General features: G+C 33.0%; 1 protein-coding gene and 1 pseudogene across 1 annotated transcript; one reads left to right on the top strand and one right to left on the bottom strand.

The window, feature by feature from the left end:
* Positions 1-801: 801 nt before the first annotated feature.
* Positions 802-1,874, bottom strand: LOC146882125 (uncharacterized; annotated as a pseudogene).
* An 11,225-nt stretch (positions 1,875-13,099) lies between these two features.
* Positions 13,100-16,391, top strand: LOC114166495 (putative protein phosphatase 2C 4). Its single transcript, XM_028051235.2, has 4 exons — positions 13,100-14,647; positions 14,889-15,002; positions 15,096-15,360; positions 16,092-16,391. Exons 1-4 carry the CDS (start codon positions 13,223-13,225, stop codon positions 16,205-16,207), a joined length of 1,920 nt encoding a protein of 639 aa, XP_027907036.1. The 5' UTR covers positions 13,100-13,222; the 3' UTR covers positions 16,208-16,391.
* The last annotated feature ends 4,841 nt before the right edge of the window (positions 16,392-21,232 follow it).

Raw genomic sequence — 21,232 nt, 5'->3', positions numbered from 1 at the left:
AATGGAGAAGTAAGGAAAAGGGAGAAGAATACTAACCCGGGTTTTAATGTTGAGATATTGTATTTAATATTATATTTGTTTGGTTTTATTTAAATGAGCTCACCCTATATGTGTGTGCTTGGCGATGATCATGTAACTTGTTACATGGGAGCAGATGTTGATGCAGGTGAGCAGACTGATGCATAGAGACGAAGTGGGAATCTCTTGAGGATTTTATCATTGGTTTATTTTGTTGGACTATGGTTCTATTGTAATAGTTTTATAGACAATTTTATTTGTAATACGGTATTGCCGTGAATTATTTTATCTCTTTTGGCGCGTTGAACTTGAGGTTTTAAATATTTTCCCGTATTTTGGGAAATTGTTGAATAATAAACGAGGTTGTTTTATTAAAATTTATTTTTGTTTATTTTTAATAAGTAATTTCCGACTAGGATGTTACACCGACTGTACTTGTCCTTCAAGTATAGTACTCGATTCTTTCATCAGAATCGAGTTTTCTTTCTCCACTCTCTGACCTATGCTTAAAATATTACTCTTCAGCTCAGGAACATAGTAGACATCCCTAATTTCTCCAACTCGTCCATCTTTTTGCATATGTCGGATTGATCCACGCCCTTTTATCACCATCTTGGAATCATCTCCACATGACACTAATTAGGCCTCCATCTTGCTGAGTTCGTTGAAGAAACTCTCATCTCCACACATGTGATTGTTTGCTCCAGTGTCTAGATATCAGACTGAGCTATTTAACCAACCTGGACTAAGCTCGTCACCTGATTTTCTTTCCTTCACACAGCCCTAACGCCACTCAGCTTCCGATTTACCGCTCTTTAGTTTGACATCTGAGTTTTGCATCATCATTAAAATTCTTATCTCTTTCTCGTCATCTTCCTTTGTGAGAAGACTTTTCTCGCTTTTTTAAGTTCGATGAAACTTCACTATATGACCAGCCTTGCCACAATTGTAGCAACTTACCGATCTACATTCTCTTGTGTAGTGGTTGTGCTTGCCACACCGGATGCATTCCACTTCTAACTAGGTCAAATCTCCTTAGTCCCTTTCTTGACCATGACCATGCCGATTATGCTGCCTGGTTTGATCCGTGCTCTCTTGAACATCACCTTTGTCATGTCCACCTCGACCTCGGCCATCTCATCCTCTGCTACCTCGTCCTCTACCTCCAGAACCTCAGCTTTGAGTATTCCGAGTTTCATTCAAATCAAGTTGCGCTTGTAGTGCTTGGTCACACAGTTCATGCTTCTTCCATCTCCTTTGTTCATAGGCCTCAAGTGACCCGACAAGTTCTTCCACTGAGAGAACTGATAGGTCCTTCGACTCCTTGATGGCACATACGATGCTCTCAAAATCATCTCTTAGTGATCTCAAGATTTTCTCCACAACCTGGCTTGCTGGCATCGGCTCTCCATTCTTGTCGAGTTGGTTGGCCACCTTCTCTACCCGAGTTATGTACTCGGTTACCTGCTATTTATCTTCCATCTTCAAGCCTTCAAACTCTCCTCTAGGAGCTTGAAGTCGGACTTGTCTGACCCAATTGTTACCTTTGTATGAAAACTCTAGAATATCCTACACTTCCTTGAAGATGCAACGTTTGCAATCTTCTCAAAGCCTGACTCATCCACCGCATTGTACAAGAAATAAAGAACTGACTTGTCTCTCACTCGTGTCTTGTTCAACGCGGTAATCTGGGCCGCCGTCTGATTTGCTTCCTTCTCGGGTTCTTGATACCCGATCTCCACTACATCCCAAATATCTTGGGATCCTAAAAAGGTCTTCATTTGCAAACACCAATTATCATAATTGGTTTTCTTCGTCAGTTGCGGCACCGTCATACCATTCACCACTTTATTCATCTCTCACTCAAGCATACTCCTTTCTTCCTTTGTCCCATTGTTTCACTCTCCCTCCTTTTTTTCTCTCGGTACTCAGAGCATAAAGCTTTGATACTACTTTGTTGGAAAAAACTCACACACTAAAAGAATATGCAACATAAGTCACTGTGGTGATTTTCATTGATGGAGAATGGGCTATTATATAGCCACTTACAAACCAAATATTAACAAACCAAACTAAATCTTAATCTAATCTAACCTAATCTAATCTAATATGCCATATTAATAAACTAAATCTTAGATACTCCAACTAACTAAAATAACAACTAACTTAAATCTAATTCAAAAATATAAAATACCCTATCACTTTGCTAAATAAAAATACCTCTGTAATCTAAAACGTAATCTAAAGATTATCTAACAAAATTAAAGATTATCCAACAGACATTACACTTGCAAATGACAACACAGAAAGTAAGCTAAATTAACATATAAGCTAAAAGCAAAGGATGAACACATCGAAACATATCCACATGGGATGAGGGGATATTAACACAACCCCTGTTGCTGAGTGGAGAGTTGTGGAGGGAGTGTATCCAATAGACTAAGAAAGAAGTGAAGATAAGAACATACTTTACACGAGCACAAAATCAACTTGGGACTCTTCGACTAGTAGAACAATCAAATGTGGTGCCCTAGTGTCCCACGAGCCTATTTATAGACAAATTGTGAGGGCATTCAAATGTACCCTTCACACCCAACCGTTAGATGTAAGACCCGTAGAATTTAATTAATTAAATAAATAAATAAATAATAGATGCGGGTAGTGAGAGCCTTTATGGCATTAAATTCTAACTTGTATGATGTGGAAACGTACTAGCTCAAATGGTTGAGAGTATTTGATTGTGTGAAAGTACTTAGGTTTGAGTTCGCTGTATGTCAATTGTGTGTTATTTATTTGTTATTATTTTAAATATATGTTGATCAAGTTGAGGGATAGTATAATCATTGAATTATATTAGTCAACATGAAATATGAATTGGTTGAATGGTTAAGCATTGATTTGACGTTGGCATGGTTGTGGGTTCAAGTCTTGGAGAACTCGAATTAAACTTTATTTTTGCTAAACTTAGTTTTGGCTTGAATGTGAAAAGTTGAAGGAAACCCTAACTGAATGGGTAGCCTAGAGGTGGCTGAAAAACAATCCACCTATGAATGGCAATAAACACCAACATTAAACCCTTTTCGTTTTTATGCCATTAACCCACATTAAGACCCAATTAAAAGGCCAATTAGAGGTAAGAGAGAAGGTTTTAGTGGTTGCCATTAGAGAGGCCATTGTGAGAAACGAAATTCAGAGAGAAAAGTGTGATACTAGTGTGAAATAAGGGCTGTTTTGAGAAGGAATCAAAGGAAGGTGCATTGGTGTTCAAGGGGAAGATCCATAATTCAAACTTTAAGCAAAGGAATTCTAGGTTAGAGGAGTTTTACCACGTTAGTGTTATACTTTTGGTTAACTATATGATGTGTGACTTGAATATGCATGATTTCTCCTTGCTGTATGATGAATTTTGTGTTTCTGGAAAATTTCCAGAAACCGCTTGGCGGGCTATTCATAGTCGCTAGGCGACACATGCCAGCTTAGTGTTTTTTGGGTTCCCTTGAGGAACCGCCTGGCAGTGAAGCCCTGTACCGTCAGGCGACACTAGCCTACAAACCCAAATTTTTGGGTTTTTGATGAACTTTCTGACAGTGATGAGTACTCGCCAGGCGACGCGAACTGATCTCAGTTATATTTTGATGTCCTGTTGGTTTTTGGATTATTTTGATTGGGGGACGCCAAATTAACTGTGAAAGGATGATTTGAGGTCACATAGCATTTAATTTCACGTAATTGAGGGCTTAGTTGAATGGAACAGTGTTATGACGCTTTTTAGGGTTGGAAATTGGGGTCTGGTTGTCCACTATCATATTGGTGATTTAATGGTACTAGTAAGAGCGAATGAATGGGTTCATAATGGGAAACCTTATAATCATAAGTGAATTCGCGTGAGAAGTGGGAGAAAGCTGTAAGAGAGGAATGTTGAGAAGTTGGAACTTCGCAGGTGTAGGGCAAAGTTCTGGAATTCCCCAAAACTGATGCACCACCTGGCGGCACGGGGCTTGCCGCCAGGCGCCAGCGCAGTGGTAGTGACTCTATGTAGCTGAGAAGGAATTTGAGGGTCTGTGGTTTTCTGTGAAAATTAGTTCATTATGATGGAGCATGGGGTCACTGGATCATGAGCGTGTGAATTGAAACTGCCTCAATTGTAGATAGGTTATGTGGAGTTAAGTATATGAGATTAATAGGAAAGGATAGGTGTTAAGATACTGGTGTGATGCATAAACTGGTTTGATTAAAATATAGGATCCTGATAGGCCTTGTTTGGATGCCATAGTGAATGCACGAGGTTAGTTAAGATACGAGTATAAGATGGTGAGTTGGCTTTGATATGTACGTAAGCTATAAAGAGGGAGAAGTGGAAGCAAGCCTAGTAGAGACATAGGTACTACTTGGAGTAAATGATGGATCATACTAATTAGTATTAGGATCAATATTGGCAGATTTGGAATTCCAAGTGTTGAACTTAAGGAAGTCTAAGAATGGGAATGCCTCATTTGGGGGACCCAAATAATTATAGGTACGTTAGTAGCCAGCCAAACTCATAAGAATTGATGTAATTCACTTAGTGAAGTTTACAGTGGGTGCTAGTATCTATTAAAATTTGATCATCAAGGTTGGAGGATTTAAACCAGTAACCATCACTATACTGGTGCAGTGCCTGGCGGCAGAACGAGATCCGCCAGGAGATAGTTGTAGTTCTAGAAAGCAATAGAGAGCTTGGCGCCTGGCGATGATGGTCGATCCGCCAGGGGGTAACTATAGGACAATGGACTACAGAGGCGTAGGGCGCCTGGCGGTACGTGTCCCCCGCTAGGCGGCTTGTAAGCGTTGTGCGCCTGGTGCCTAGTGTGTTGCGCCAAGCAATACCGAGAAGCAAAAGAGCTTTGTGTGCATAATCTACACTGTTTCTAGGATATCTTAAAGGTCGGCTTGCTGGTATTCCTTAAGTTGAGCTCGAAACGTATCCCTTGAGTTGAGCTCGGGATAGGGGTTAAGCACATGGCATTCCTCGAGTTGAGCTCGGAATGGCATCCCTCGAGTTGAGCTTAGGATGGCGGATGAACACGAGGAACCCTTGAGTTGAGCTCGGGTTGGCGAGTGTTGCCAGTGTGAGTGTGCTGGTTGTGGCCAGTACGGATGAGTCCAGATAGATTACCCTTCTCAGTAACTAGCTGACGAGTTTGGTAGTCTTGGAACGTTACGAACTATGTTTGTATTTGGGAACTCCACCTGGCGTTACGGTATATGATCCATAGCATGGTTTCCCGCACGTGCTCTATCTGTTGTGGTCGATAGGTATGGCAGCAAGACACCTTGAGGTACTCACTTGGAGATGTAGAACGCGATTAACATGGTTGTGGCCATGTGATATGGAAATCAAAGGAGGAAATTACTATAGTGTGATTGTATGACATATATATATATATATAAGCGTTTGTATATGTATATATAGTTTTATATGTTTTTTCTGTTAAACTCACCCTATCTGCTTGTGTTTGGCGTTGATCGTGTACTCGGTAAGCGTGAGCAAAGGATGTTGCAGGTGGATCCGGTGAGACATAGAGACGGAGCAGGGGCTAGACTGGGGATATTTCATCATGAATTTATATTTTATGATTTTTAAATCAAATGTAAACTCTTATATTATCAGATTCAGATTTATAATGGATAATTACTCATTTTGTATTTCAGTTATTGCTATCGTGAAATAAAGATTTAAATTTCCCACATTTTTGTGAAATGCAGTTGTATTAATTGACTTGAAATTACTTTTTCTTTATTTACTATTTAAAATTCGTAATATCCTGACGGGATGTTACATTAGATCCGCTTAGATCCAAGGGTCTTGATGAGTTGTTATCTGCCTTCCCAAGTCAAATCAAAATGTCACATCACTTATGAGTCAGGCCTAGTCCATCTTCTCTCCTTTAAAGCCTTTTTATTCTCTTTGTATCGACTTAGTTGATAGATAACATATATACATGAAGAACAAAATGACAAGTAGACACATGTGCTTCTAAGTACATCTCGACCTAGTAGTACAATTTGTTTTTCTCTTTAATGTGTAGTTTGGGTTATTTACTTTATGCTACCATGACCAATAGATATAAATAGATACAGGGTCTCTTCAAATAATATTGGTATTATTCATCTTCTTCCTTCTATGTATATTCATAGTATTTTTATGTCTTTATGTATCTATTTAACTTATTATGCCTTAAACGATTCATAGTTGCCTTGATTGTATTATCTCTTTAGTTAATATTTTTTTCTATTTGTAGTATCAGAACTTAGGACAGATAATTAACACTATGTGCATTGCTTCGGTAAAGAATTCAACCTATGTTTCTCTTTTATTTCAACAAAAAGCAATATTTAAATTTCGTTTTTTTTTTTTACAAAAATAGGTCACTTTAACTCTTTTTTTTTATAAAACATGGATCGTTTAATAATAAATTACATTGCATGATGCAAGTCGTGCAAACCCAACTAGACTTTTATACTGAAGTGAAGTCTTATGTGACATGAGAACGACTTCTTCACGAAATTAAAAAAGATTAAGTCGTCATTGTAAACAACAACTTTAAGTAAAAAAATAATAAATTAAAGTCGTTATGAATCATAAGATATTTGATTTGAAAGAAGTCTTAAAATATATTAATGATTTTCGATTTCACCTTAAAATAATATTTTATTATTATTATTATTATTTTCATTTTAGAGAAGTCATTGTTATCAACTACCACTTCTCTCTTATTTTTTTTAACTTTTTTATAATTTCTAAAATTTTGTATACATATTTTTTTAAAAATAATTTGATTAAAATTATTTTAAATAAAATTTTATTAAAATTTTGAAATTTTAAAATTTAATATCTTAAATTTGATTATTATATTTTATTATTAAAATATTAAACATAAATAAAATACAATAATATTTATCATTTTAAAATTTAAACTAAAAAAAATGTGTTTATGTAAATTAAGAAAAAACATAAATAGTATTATATATATATATATATATATACCATGTATAAATTTAATAATTTATTTATATAAGACTTAAGAAATATTAACATATAAAGTTAGAAATTTTAATTTCAATTTGTGAATTAAATTATTAAAATATGTTTACAGAAAAATTTTAAAATTTTAAAATTATTTCTAATTAAATTATTAAAAAACTTTAAGATATAAATATTATCAAAACTTTTAAATTATTAGAATAAATTAAAAGTATATGATTATGTACAAATATATTAAAAGTATTATAATTTTTAAAATCCAATTAATCAGCTTATTAAAAAATAATATAAAATTAATAGAATATATATATATATATATATATATATATATATATATATATATATATATATATATATATATATATATATATATATATATATATATTAGAATTTTAGAATTTATGAAATTTGAAGTCTTAAGGTCTTAATATTTTTTTAATAATTTAATTAAAACGAAATTTTATTTTTTAAAATTTTGAGTAATTTTTTTCCTTTAAGTCATATTTTAATAATTTAATTCTCAAATTAAAATAAAAAGTTTTAACTTTGCAGATTAATATTTTTTAGTTTCTAAGTAAATTAATCATTTAATTTATACATAGTATATATATAATTTTAGAAATTTTAAAAAAGTTAAAAAAATAATAAGAGAAGTCGTGGTTTATCATAACGACTCCTCTAAAATCAAGAAAAAAAATTAATAAAATATTATCATACCGTGAAATTGAAAGCCATTTAATATACCTAGTCACTTCTCCTATATCAAATGTCGTTACAGACCTATAACCATTTTAGTTTAATTTTTTTTTCACATAAGTAGTTATTTATAATGACGACCTCATCTTTTTTAATTTTATGAAAATATCGTCCTTATACCATTCGACTTTGGTATAAAAAATCGTGTTGGATATGCAATGTTTGTCTCTGCAATATAATTTTTTACTAGACTATCCAATTTTGTAAAGCAATAGAGGAAGTGACCCATAAAAAATCCTTAAATTTGAAATAAATTGTTAAAGAGAGAAAAGTACGTGTATTTGAGAGGTTAATTTTCGAAAATAGGTCAATTTACTTTTTAATTTATGCAAAGGGTTTGTTTTTGAAATTATTATGAAATTGGGTTAAGTAGTAAGAGTATTGATGATTTTAGGACATTTGTTAGGGTGAAGTCGTTATTGGTGTGACGACTTTTACATTTTCTTTAGAGAACTCTTCACAACAATGACAACTTTAGGTTTTTTTTTTTTTTTATCTCAATTGAAGTCATATTAGGAGTGACCAGTGACGGATCTTGACCAACATTGTTGGAGAAGTCAAAATAATACGCCCAAAATTTATATATTTAATTATTGTTACTAATACAATAAAAAATAAGTACATAATTTTGTATAACGAAAACTAACAAAAAAAATCACACAGACTTTCATTGTATTATTATAGTTTATAATGTTATTAATGTATAGATTGATTCAACAAATCTTCACAAACTTTCATTACATTGTTATGCGATGAGCAATGACTATCTCCAATGTGGTTGAGAAATGCACATTTTTTTTCTTACATTAACCTTTTCCCATGATCTAAAATCTTGTTTAGTAAACACATCTGACCCAGGATGACCATCTAGCTTTGAATTAAATAGATAACATGCCAAACAATAAGCTCCATCATTAGTCGGGAATACTCTAGCTATGAAGGATACATTTTAAACAAATTAGATTGAAATATCCTTGGATGTTTTTCCTTTAAGGATAGTTTTCAAGTTGTATTTCATATGGACCCCATTTTAAATAAGCTCTTCTAATTTCATCTCTTTGGCTCATTGGATATTCTCAAATTTGAAGAAGTTGTTATGGATCACGTTCCAAAGAATTAATATGAAACTCCTCACCTATACTTCTTTGAACCTTAAGAAAGGGCTCCTCTAGTTGAAGAATTGGATCATTAGTATCATGCTTCAGAAGTTGAATTTGTCTTGCTTTCATCTTCACGGGTAGTTTTCCTTTATCATTTTTTAAAAAATGAATATATTATTTTATTCTTCATCAATATAACTATTTAAAAAAAATAAGACTAAAATATAATTTATTATAATCTAATACAAAATTGAGAGACGTAAAAACTAAAGAAAAAATCAATGATAATCAAACCACAATTAAAATCCAGTTATAGAAAAACACACAGTACAATACTTTTTCTTCTATGTTCATAAAATAAAAAATTAATATACAAGATCCTCATGAAATAAATTAATAAAATAATATTTCACTATCAAGTGAGACGACAAGAGAGAATTATCTTATTTTCTTTTTCAAGAATGGAAGAGAACACATGAAAAATGAGAACAAAAAATATATCTTTTTCTCTTCAAGAACAAAAGAAAACAATTATAAACATTATATGTTGTACTTTATAAAAAAAAATATTTAATTTAATTATTATTAATATTTAATATATTATCTATAACAAAAAAAAATCAAAATTTGTGGAGGCCATGCCCCCTAGTCTCCACTATGCTCCACCATTGGGAGTGACAACTTTAGATTATTATTATTTTTTTAGATGTGAAGTTGTCATAGGTATGAAGACTTTAGTTTGATTTTTTTAATTGTAATTTTTTTTAATTTGTTTTTATTATTTATTTAAATATATTATTAATTTGTTTAAAGTAAAGTGATACATAATTTTTATTATATTATATTTTAATGATTTATTTTTTGTTTTTTATTTAACTAATTCAATTTATTGAATACATGACAAAATAATAAAGCAAAGAAAAATTGTAATTATATTAGTAACACTTGAGGAAATTAAAAATAATGAAAATAAAATAAGTGGAATGAAATACATTATAAATACTTATCAGTGTAAATGAGTGTCACATGGTGGCCTTCTTCATTGTCTTCTAGGTCTTTGGTGACCTCCATGTTCAATAGATGACTGCGATGACGATGCAACTAGCATGATAAAATATTCTTCAACATTATCATCATTTTGACCATCTTCATTATCCCTACCATCGTTATCATATCGCTGTGAAGACATTGTAAGTCGATAACAATCCATATCTTAAACAATCAGGAAGGTCAACTATTGCTTGTATCTATAATGAAATGGATCAATAAACTAAGAGTAAGCAAAAAAAAAATGTTCTTACTATCGTAACAAGGTTACAATCGTGAATATTTTTCATATAGGCAATGATGCATCATTTTGTATTATTTATTTGCACTTTATTAAATTTTTTATATTAAGTAATTTCAATTTTATTACTATAATAATCTTTATCATGTATTTAATTAATTAAATTTATTTTAAACATTAAATTAATTAAATAAAAAATAAATCATTAAAATATAATAGAATAAAAATTATATATTAATATATTTTTTAAACAAATTAATAATACATTTAAAAATAATAAAAACAAATTAAAAAAATTAACAAATAAATAAAAAAAATCAAACTTAAAAAAATTATATATTAATATATTTTTTAAACAAATAAATAAAAACTATAACAACTTCATTTAAAATAAGAATAATCTAGAAGTCGTCGTTCCTAACAGTTGAGTCATAATGAAAAACTGGAGTTGTTATTATTGTGAAAACTTCTGTGAGAAAAAAGATAGAAGTCATTATATCAATGACGACTTCATTCTTATATCCTTATAGAAGTCATCAATGATCTTACCACTTCACCTAAGTTGGTAATAATTTTAAAAATAGGCCCTTTTATGTAAATTAAGAAATAAATATACCCGTTTCCGTAATTAACTGTGTATTTGAGAAGATTGCGAAGACAATGGAACTTTTCTAGTGATAAACACTCTGCTCCCAATGGGCATCTCAAAAGTTTCTTGTCCGTTCACAAGATAAACAACGATTCTCATTTTAAAAGAACAGAACAAAGATAAATGATACATTGACATCTAAAATTGATCACTATCATTATCACCTGACGTGGCAGCAGCAATTTGATTTAATTTTTTTTTATAATTGAAAAATGAAATGAAACTGATCAAGCTTGTTTCCCCGCTCACAGTCACTTGCCCACTCCTCACACACCAGTCCGCGTAAATTTTTTTCATTTTCGAAAACGCCTCTCCTGCTTCTCCAGTTTCTCTAAAGTGCCCACAAACCCTCCCCTGCCACTCGCCACTCATCACAGAACACTCAATCGAAAGCGCACAGAACCCTTCCCGCACACACACACACACCTCTGGTCGCCTTCTTCCCGCAACCGTCGCCCCACAACCATCCTCCCGCACACACACACACACCTTTGGTCGACCAAGTATTAATATTAATTGTCGGAATTGCTGGCTGACCCATACTGACATCTAACATGCTACCCAAGCACATATAAAAAGTAATCCAGCACATAGTTTTTGGACAAATTACTTGTAACATTTGTTAATAAAATAATCATCTCAGGACATTGCTGGACCTCAGTTTGTTCCCCCCGTTTGAAGACAGACAATATTTAATTTGTTCTAATAAATGCATAGGTTCTAAGTGACTAAAAACATTGGTGGACCTTGTTGAAATTTAACATGCGACCCAATAAAAAATAAGCTGTAATCCATGATAGAGTTTTTAGACAAATTACTTGTAGCATATTTTAATAAAATAATTATCCCAGGGCATTGCTGGACCCCAGTTTGTTCCCCCCTTTGAAGACAACCAATATTTAATTTGTTTGAATAAATGCATAGGTTATAAGTCACTAAAAACATTGGTGGACCTTGCTGAAATTTAACATGCGACCCAATCAAATGTAAGCTGTAACCCAGAATAAAGTTTTCGGACAAATTAATTGTAACATATTTTAATGAAATAATTATCTCAGGGCATTGCTGGACCCGAGTTTGTTCCCCCCTTTGAAGACAGACAATATTTAATTTGTTTTAATAAATGCATAGGTTATAAATGACTAAAAACATTGGTGGACCTTGTTGAAATTTAACATGCGACCCAATCAAATGTAAGCTGTAACCCAAGATATAGTTTTTGGACAAATTAATTGTAACTCATGCCCTGGGGTAATTATTTTATTAAAATATGTTACAATTAATTTGTCCAAAAACTTTATCCTGGGTTACAGCTTACATTTGATTGGGTCGCATGTTAAATTTCAGCAAGGTCCACCAATGTTTTTAGTGACTTATAACCTATGCATTTATTAAAACAAATTAAATATTTTCTGTCTTCAAAAGGGGGAACAAACTGGGGTCTAGCAATGCCCTGGGATAATTATTTCATTAAAATATGCTACAAGTAATTTGTCTAAAAACTCTATCATGGATTACAACTTATTTTTGATTGGGTCGCATGTTAAATTTCAACAAGGTCCATTAATGTTTTTAGTCACTTAGAACCTATGCATTTATTAGAACAAATTAAATATTGTCTGTCTTCAAACGGGGGAACAAACTGGGGTCCAGCAATGCCCTGGAATGATTATTTTATTAACAAATGTTACAAGTAATTTGTCTAAAAACTATGTGTTAGATTACATTTTATATGTGTTTGGGTAGCATGTTAGATGTCAGTACGGGTCAGCCAGCAATTCCGACAATTAAAATTAATACTTGGTCGACCAGAGGTGTGTGTGTGTGTGTGTGTGTGCGGGATGATGGTTGTGGGGCGGCGGTTTCGGGAAGAGGTCGACCAGAGGAAGGGTTCTGTGGTGCGGGAAGGATTTTGTGGGGCGGCGGTTGCGGGAAGAAGGTGACCAGAGGTGTGTGTGTGTGTGCGGGAAGGGTTCTGTGCGCTTTCGATTGAGTGTTCTGTGATGAGTGGCGAGTGACAGGGGAGGGTTTGTGGGCACTTTAGAAAAACTAGAGAAGCGGTGGAGGAGAGGCATTTTTGAAAACAAAAAAAATTTGCGCGGACTGGTGTGTGAGGAGTGAGCAAGTGGATGTGACTACAACGGGGAAATAAGCTTGATCAGTTTCATTTCATTTTTCAATTATAAAAAAAAAATTAAATCAAATTGTTAGGTGGTAAAGAAAGTGGTATTTTTGGATGTTAAAGTATCATTTCTCCGGAAGAGAACAAATGACACCACTCAGTTTTTTTTAAGTCAACTACTTTTTTCTTCTACTTCTCCATATAACACACCAACTCTTCACTGTAATTATTAACATAAAGTTAACACATTCAAACAGTCTTCTCTATGGGCAACCACGTCGTAAAAGGGTGCCTCTGCTCCGCCGGCGCCGGAGATATCTCCCGCCGGTACCACCATAGCAATGCCAACCCCTTCGGAAACTCAATATGTTACGTTCGACCGCCGGACCTTTTCTCCACCGATAACGTCACTACGATCACAACCTTCCGATCAGTTTCCGGCGCTTCCGTCAGCGCTAACTCCTCCACCCCGCCTTCCACCACCTTCGATTCTCTCCACCACAGCGCAACCAATTCCCCCGTCGTGTTGGACTCCTCGGCGTCGTTTGAGAGCTCCCCATCGTTCACGTCGATGCCTCTGCAGCAACAACACGCTTCGTGTCGTGATGGATCCTTTGGGGGAAGCTGCAACCCCGTTTGGTGCAGCCCAATGGAGAGAGGGTTCTCTTCGGGCCCCGTGGTGCTTGGCGCTTTGATGAATGAAAGAGATTTGAAGAAGAAGCTGCGGAGAAGATTCTCTCATGACAATGGGTTTGCGTTTGAGGACAAAAGTAAGAAGCAAAGCGTGAGGAAGATTCTCAAGAGGGTGATTTCTGGGTCCTTTGTTAAAAGGGTGGTTTCCATTGGAGGGTACAAGAAAAAGAAAGAAAATGACATTGTTAAAGTTGACGGCGATGATGACGGTGGTGGTGGTGACGATGATAAGAATTCTGATGATCATCCTTCTTTAGATGATAATGATGATGATCATCATCATCCTTATTTGAGTGATGATAACGAGAAGTTTAACGTTGTTGGAAGTTGTTGCAGTGACTTTAAAAATCAAGACTTTATGGCGTCGGTTACGGTTGCAGACCGTGAATTGATGGGATGTGAGAATCTAGAATGGGCTGAAGGGAGAGCAGGTGAGGATCGTGTGCATATTGTGATTTCTGAGGAGCATGGGTGGGTTTTTGTAGGAATTTATGATGGGTTCAATGGTCCTGATGCTACTGATTATCTTCTTGATAATCTTTTCCATTCTGTGCATGATGAGCTCAAGGGCATGCTATGTGGCGACACGTCGGAGAAAGTGTTGTTAGGTTTGGTTAATGGTAGTGGTAGGTCCTCCAAAATAAGGAACACAGTGGTCAAAGGTTGTTGTTCTTCGATGTTGGATAACTGGGATTCTTTGAATTGTTGGAAGAAATTGGAGTTAAGCGTGAAAGGGGCATCAAGTTTTGGGCATTCAGATGCGTTGGTTGGTCTTTCTGAGGCGTTGAGGAAGACGGAGGATGCGTTTCTGAAGAAAGTTGATGAAGTGATTGGTAATAATCCTGTGTTGACTATGATGGGGTCTTGTGTTTTGGTGATGCTGATGAAGGGAGAAGATGTTTACTTGATGAATGTGGGAGACAGTCGTGCAATATTGGCTGATCACAGTGTTAATTCTCTTCAGCTCACCATGGAGCACAGTACCCTTGTCAAAGAGGTATACGTATATGTGTATGTTAGAACTGGTTTTCTTGACGAGAAGGTTATTTTCAACATAAAACTTTAAGACTTGAATGTGACATATCAGTTGTTAAATTTGTGAAATATAACACATTTACAGAAGATTAAGACATGATTTCCTAATCAACTTCTGGTATTTAGAGGAGACAAATTTATGAACATAGGCTTCTGGTTTGTGTCACTTAATTGTGTTATATGACACATTTACCAAATCTCAGGAGGTTGACAGAATCATGAAGGAGCACCCAGATGACCCTTGTGCAATTACTAAAGGAAGGGTGAAAGGTTACTTAAATGTTACAAGAGCTTTTGGTGCTGGCTTCCTGAAGGAGGTATAATCTATGGTATTTATTTAAAGAGTACTAATAGATTCACAACAAATATATAAATTTGAAAGTTTTATTATATTTATATGCATTTTGCAGCCTAAACAGAATAATGCAGTATTAGAGAGTCTGAAAGTTAACTACATAGGGGAATCCCCATACATCGTATGTTCTCCTTCACTTTACCACCACAGGCTGAGGCCAAGTGACAGATTCTTGATATTGTGTTCTGATGGACTCCAACAATACTTCACAAACGAAGAAGCAGTTGCCATAGTGGACTCGTTCATCACTTCCTCTCCAGATACAGATCCTGCACAACTCCTTATAAATGAAGCACTATTTCGGGCAGCCAAAAAAGCTGGTAAAATCTCTTCTGCATGTTTCATTCAGTTTAATTTGATAAAAAAAGTTAAATATGTTTTAAGCACTTAAAATTTAGAAACAAAAATTAAAATTTATTCATATTTCAAACTTTAACAAATGGATATAATTATTTTAATTCAGATATGTTAATTTTTTTTAGATATTAAATGATTTTTTATGTTGACATTTGAGTTGGAATGTGTCAAATGTCAACCTATAACACTTAAAAAAAATTAACATTGTTCAATTTATAAAATTATACTAATTCATTTTTAAAATTTATAAATCAAAATGTATCAAAATTTGAGATGTAGACTAATTTCAATTTTGAATATAAATCTAAGCACTAAAAACATAGTTGAAAAAGAAATTCATGATACCTTCTCACTTATAATTTTTTTTATAATACTATAAAATTGTATTTCGTTTTTAAATTAAATTATAAATATTTTTTCCATTCACTTTATAAGAATAATGTAAAATATTTTCCCCGTGAATGTTATGCTATAATTCACTTTAAAATTCTAAATTCTAAGAAAATCCCCGTATATAATATTCTGGAAAGAAATATCTTACATGCCTTTCATAAAATGTGAAAATTAAATTTTCATAAAATATTAAAAATAAATATTTTATTTTTTAATTTAATGATAAAATACAAATTTTTATAATAATTGAATGATTAAGTCAAAAACATCTTAGTAATTGTTTTTACATGGTCTTTTGCAGGTATGGACTTCCATGAATTGCTGAATATCCCACACGGGGAACGACGTCTTTATCATGATGACATTTCTATAGTAATAATCTCCTTCAAGGGAAAAATATGGCGTTCATCACTTTAAATTTATACATATACCAACTAATTTTTCCCATAGATGCTAACAATAACTTTGGGGAACTTTGTTTGCTTTTATTTTTAATCTCCCCATTTTGTTAACACTTTTTTTTTTAAAGTCGAAGCTTGTAAGCTATTAAAGAAGTTTTCGTGAGTCGTTATATAATTTAATTATATGTATGAGAAGGTAAACTGTTCCTGAAATATTCTTTTGACTTTGCTAGTTGTGGATAACATGAATATAAGCACTCCCAATAAGTTTCTGAATTCTTTTAAAAGCAATTTTGTTTGAGAAAGAAAAACAAGAGAAATATGATGATTGGTGTGTGAAGATGGAGACAATTCCTTTTTTCAAGAAGTTGATGAAATTCTGAAGTATGGTTTCAAAGAATCACCCAAGAATGTTGAAGAAGAGGTAAAAAAGTAATTTAAGGTGAAGAAGAAATGGGTCTACAAAGCTCGGGTACTCTAACATCAACGTGTTGCTGCCACTTTTTTCAAAAAATTTCAAACGTTGTAACAACAAAGGAAGCATAGGATATCTTGTAACAACATTGTTGAGAAAGTTTTGCAGACCTTGACCCCTCAATTCGATCATATTCTGGTTGGTATTGAGGTATCTAAAGATTTAGAAGCAATGTCAATTGAGGAATTGTCGAATTCCTTAGAGGCTCATGAGCAACGGCTAGTTAAAAGAAAGAATAATGAGAAAGTCACTGAGCATGCATTGCAAGCCAAAGTTGGTCAAAGTACTAGAGGGTGAAACGACCGGAACAAGTGTGGTAGAGGAAGGTCTAGAGGAGGGAGAAATGGGAACAAAAATACAGTAGACTCAACCTCCAAAGATTGTTCCTATAGTAGTGGAGGCAATGAGTAGAAAGTAGGCATCATAAGAAATTCATATAGAGTTTTTTTTTTTTTTTTGTTAGTGTTGAGTTTTTTTTTTCCTTCAATGATTTAGTTTGTTTTAGTTGCATCAATAATCTTAAATTTGTAACATTTGATTGGGTTTTTTTCTTGCAACCAATTTAGAGTGTGCTTCTAGGTTAAGTACACAGTTATAGTGTCCATGTTTCACTAATATCATTGACTTGTTGCTTTAAAGTCATACTATCGCTTAAGAAATCTGCATGCTTTGTCAAGTGATAATCCTTCAATCAATCCTTGCTTTATTTGATCTAACTCATTTGAGCGAATAAAATTTTTTCAACCAACCTTTATCTTTTCTTGAGTGAATGTCTTGTATGGTATTGGCCTATCTAGATTCCATCACTCAAACAACTTCAATTTTTGCTCAAGTGAACATCTAAGTTCATTTAATCTTGTTAAATAAAACAAAAAAAAAAAATAGTGAAATTACAATAAAGAGAATTTATACAAAGTTTAATCAAAACTTACTAAAGGATAAGTGTAGATAAGTTACTATAAGAAAATTCTTAAATAATGATAAATTTTAATGACAAAAACTATTAGAAGTGGGTTTTTAAGCCTAACTCAACCCCACAAAATCGGCTTATAAGGTGAGGATTGCATCCATTTATAATGGGTGGAACAGAATGTCCAAGAAAGTTCGCTAGGATAGGCTCTAACTTGACTCTGATAGCATGTTAGAAGTGAGTTTTTAAGTCTAACTCAACCCCACAAAACTGGCTTGTAAGGTGAGGATTGCATCCACATATATATTGTGAATTGACCTTATTTATAGTTGATGTAGGACTTCCAACAAAAACTATGTTTAGAGACCAATTTCTTAATTAGAGACTTAGATATCAATTTCTTTAATAGTCAAAACCTTATGTTAGTACCTAATTTATATACTAATTCATAATAAAAACTATTTTACTTACAAATATAGAAACCAATTCTAATTTTGTATTTATAATAGAAACAATTTTAATTATCAATAATTTTTAATTTACAAATTGATAACTAAATTGGTTACTATAGTGATTAATTATTTTTAGCCACTAAAATTAATCATTATTTAGAATTTTTAACTTTCTAAATAATTATTATATTTAGTATAAAAATGTTTATATATTTAGCATTAAAATACACCAAACTTAAAACAAATCTTTTATCTCTTTTCTCAATTACTTAGAAAAGCACATAATTTAAGACATTAAATCAAATCCGCAACCAAAGTGATTATTTTTCTTTATCTACTTTTATTGTCCCTGACGATTATGAAAATGACTTCGCATTTAACTAAACTTCCTCGTTCTACAAAGTTCATCTAGGAGTTTAATACCAAGTTTAAACTATCTTAAGAGGGCCAGGAATTGGTTTGCTACTAATTATTTAAAGGGTCAACTTTATTATTTCTTATTTTCGTTAAATCTTACATTAGTTCTCCTAAAATACGTGGACCCTACATACTTTTTATTAAAAATAATTTAGAAAAATTGATATGAAACTACTGTGGGACTACATATAGCTATCTCCTAACAGTTAAAAGTCATAATCAAGCTGTTAAAGGAGTAGGAACTAGATTAAAATATAAGATAAAAAATAGTAATTTTTATTACAAAATCTAAAAGTACAGATTGGGATTTAAATAAACTATTCGGAATTGACTTTGAAGGCCATACTTTTAAGTCATAAAAAGTAAACCATTCTCACATTTTCTAACTACTTAATTGGCTAATGATATCAGCAAAATGTACATACAAATTACGTTGACTATTGAAGAAGCAAGATAAAAAAAAATAATAATCTTTTGAATACATTTTCGATCAAGACTTCGTCAATTTATCCCAAATCATATATTAATCTTAATCGTAATAATGGATTATTAATCCGATAAATTTTCGTAAATATTTATTAATGCTTTAAATTTAACTACATTCGAATCCTTAGAGTGGTTATAGAGATTAGAGAACGCAAATAATTAGGAAATTCTATATAATAAAGTTGGATGTACGCACACAGATACATCCAAATTAACTAGTGGTTAATAGTGGTTTAGGTTATCAAAGATCCAAAGAGCAGTTAACTACTCTGTCAATTATACAGGCTTTGTTTTTGTTTTTCATGTGATATCATGGAAGTTTCACATGGTGGAATTGGTACAAGTAGGTTCTTGTTTTATCTGTCTAGCATGTTAGAAAGTGTATATATTTAATTCAGGTGAGAATCTAGAAAATAATCTAAGAGCAGTGATGGTTTTAAAAAATGACAGTAAAATATCTTAATAATAAAAGTGGAAATTATGAATAGGTATTTTATTAATAGAAGTTCATTTTATAAAATTTACTATCTTTCTAAACTTTTTATGTATTTTTTTTTAATCTCTGACTTTATCCTTAGTCTATTTGAAAATTAGAGTACGCCGTAAGGCTCTTGGTATTGAAGTCTACAATCCTATCACATCAAAATCTTGAACTAAATAAGTTCATTTTTTGTCATTCTCTTTGGTCTTTTAAGAAATTTGTTGGATGTGGGGTGTTCAGGCTGGGCTAGTCACCCCCCCCGCTTTGAAAATGTAGGCTCAAAAGTCTAGCCTGACCCATATAGGTTTTGACTTGCGGGGCAACCCATTTTTATTTATTTTATTTATTTCTCATGATAAAACTTTCAATGTCAGACAAATTGGAAAGCTTTAACAAGTTTACAAAATTAAGTTGACTTTGGGGAGTTGAATAATAAATTGATAATCCAACATTTTCATCACATATATATTCGTACTTATATTCGTACTTTGACATGCACGATGAATCCTTGAAATTTTAGCACATTCAGAAATACATAATACTGATTTTTTCCACTCATACAATAATTTGGAATGTCTATGTAGAATTCCAAAAAAAGGAAGTAACCAACATATACAAGTGCAAGTTTTTTTTTTTTGCAGGTCACGAGTTGGCCCACCCCACCCTGTCCTTCGCCTGCACAAGCTACCGGCCTATGCGGGTTGGCAAGCCTAGAATCTCAGCCCACCACGCGTTTTTTTGTGCGAGTCGACCAGTGTGGCATGTCTCGCTTTGCCATCCCTACACACACACACACACACACATGTACGCACATGTACATGCACACACGCACACATATACACAAACATACACGCACGCATATACACACACATTAAGTTTATGCGTATCTCACATGATATTTGTAGATTATGATATTTGCAGATTAAATTCATGTTACAAAGGTTAGAAATAAATAGTTATTGATCACGACGAAGATAAAAGTATACTTTATAAATTATTTTAAATTTAAAAGATGATAATACAATAAAACAATTCCATTTAATTTTATTATGATAACAAAGTCAAAACCAAAGTACTAACACCTAAGAAAAAACCTTTACAAAAGAAACAAGCCCCTCCCTAAGGAACACGCCTGAAGAAGTGAAGACCACCCTGTTTCACTCACTATATACCACTCAATGCTAACCGAGCTCGCATATTCGACGATACTCTTAATGCCAACGTCATACCACCTTGAGGAAATTACCCGCACCACCAAATGTAGATACCACCAAGCAATATAGGCACTCTCCCCTCCTCGGCATTCCACTAGGAGAGGAGTAAAAGTCTCAAATCAAAAGTAATGACGCTGGAGATGAGTAAACATCGTAGATTAGGAGAAGATGCGTCTCAAAAGGATATTGTAAGGACGTCTCAACCCCTACTAGAACAAATACAAATTGTTGGAAATTTTGAAACAGGTTAAAAGGATCTAACCTGAATATTATTTGTAATTATTTGAACAAAATCTTACTATGTATATAATAAAAAAATTTATAAAACAACTTAAAAAAAGTGACTTTTAATAGCTTATATAAACTGAGTTATAAATAATAAGATATTATTACAAGAAAACATATATTTAGCATTGACTAAAAGCCAACGCTAACAAAGAAAAGTTGAACCTACATGGTTTTTATAGTCGAATTTGCGCCACATACGCATACAACTCTAAAATCAAGATGCTAATTTGTTAGCATCGACTTTTGAAGGCCAGCTCTAAGTAGCATCGACTAAATATTTTAATTAACGTAGTTTAGCGGTAGTCAAGCAGAAACTAA

The sequence above is a fragment of the Vigna unguiculata genome, chromosome 10, assembly GCF_037176805.1.
Source record: "Vigna unguiculata cultivar grain cowpea cultivar isolate G323 ecotype 2 chromosome 10, ASM3717680v1, whole genome shotgun sequence".
Lineage (NCBI taxonomy): Eukaryota > Viridiplantae > Streptophyta > Magnoliopsida > Fabales > Fabaceae > Vigna > Vigna unguiculata.
This window is presented reverse-complemented; position numbering and strand designations above follow the sequence as displayed.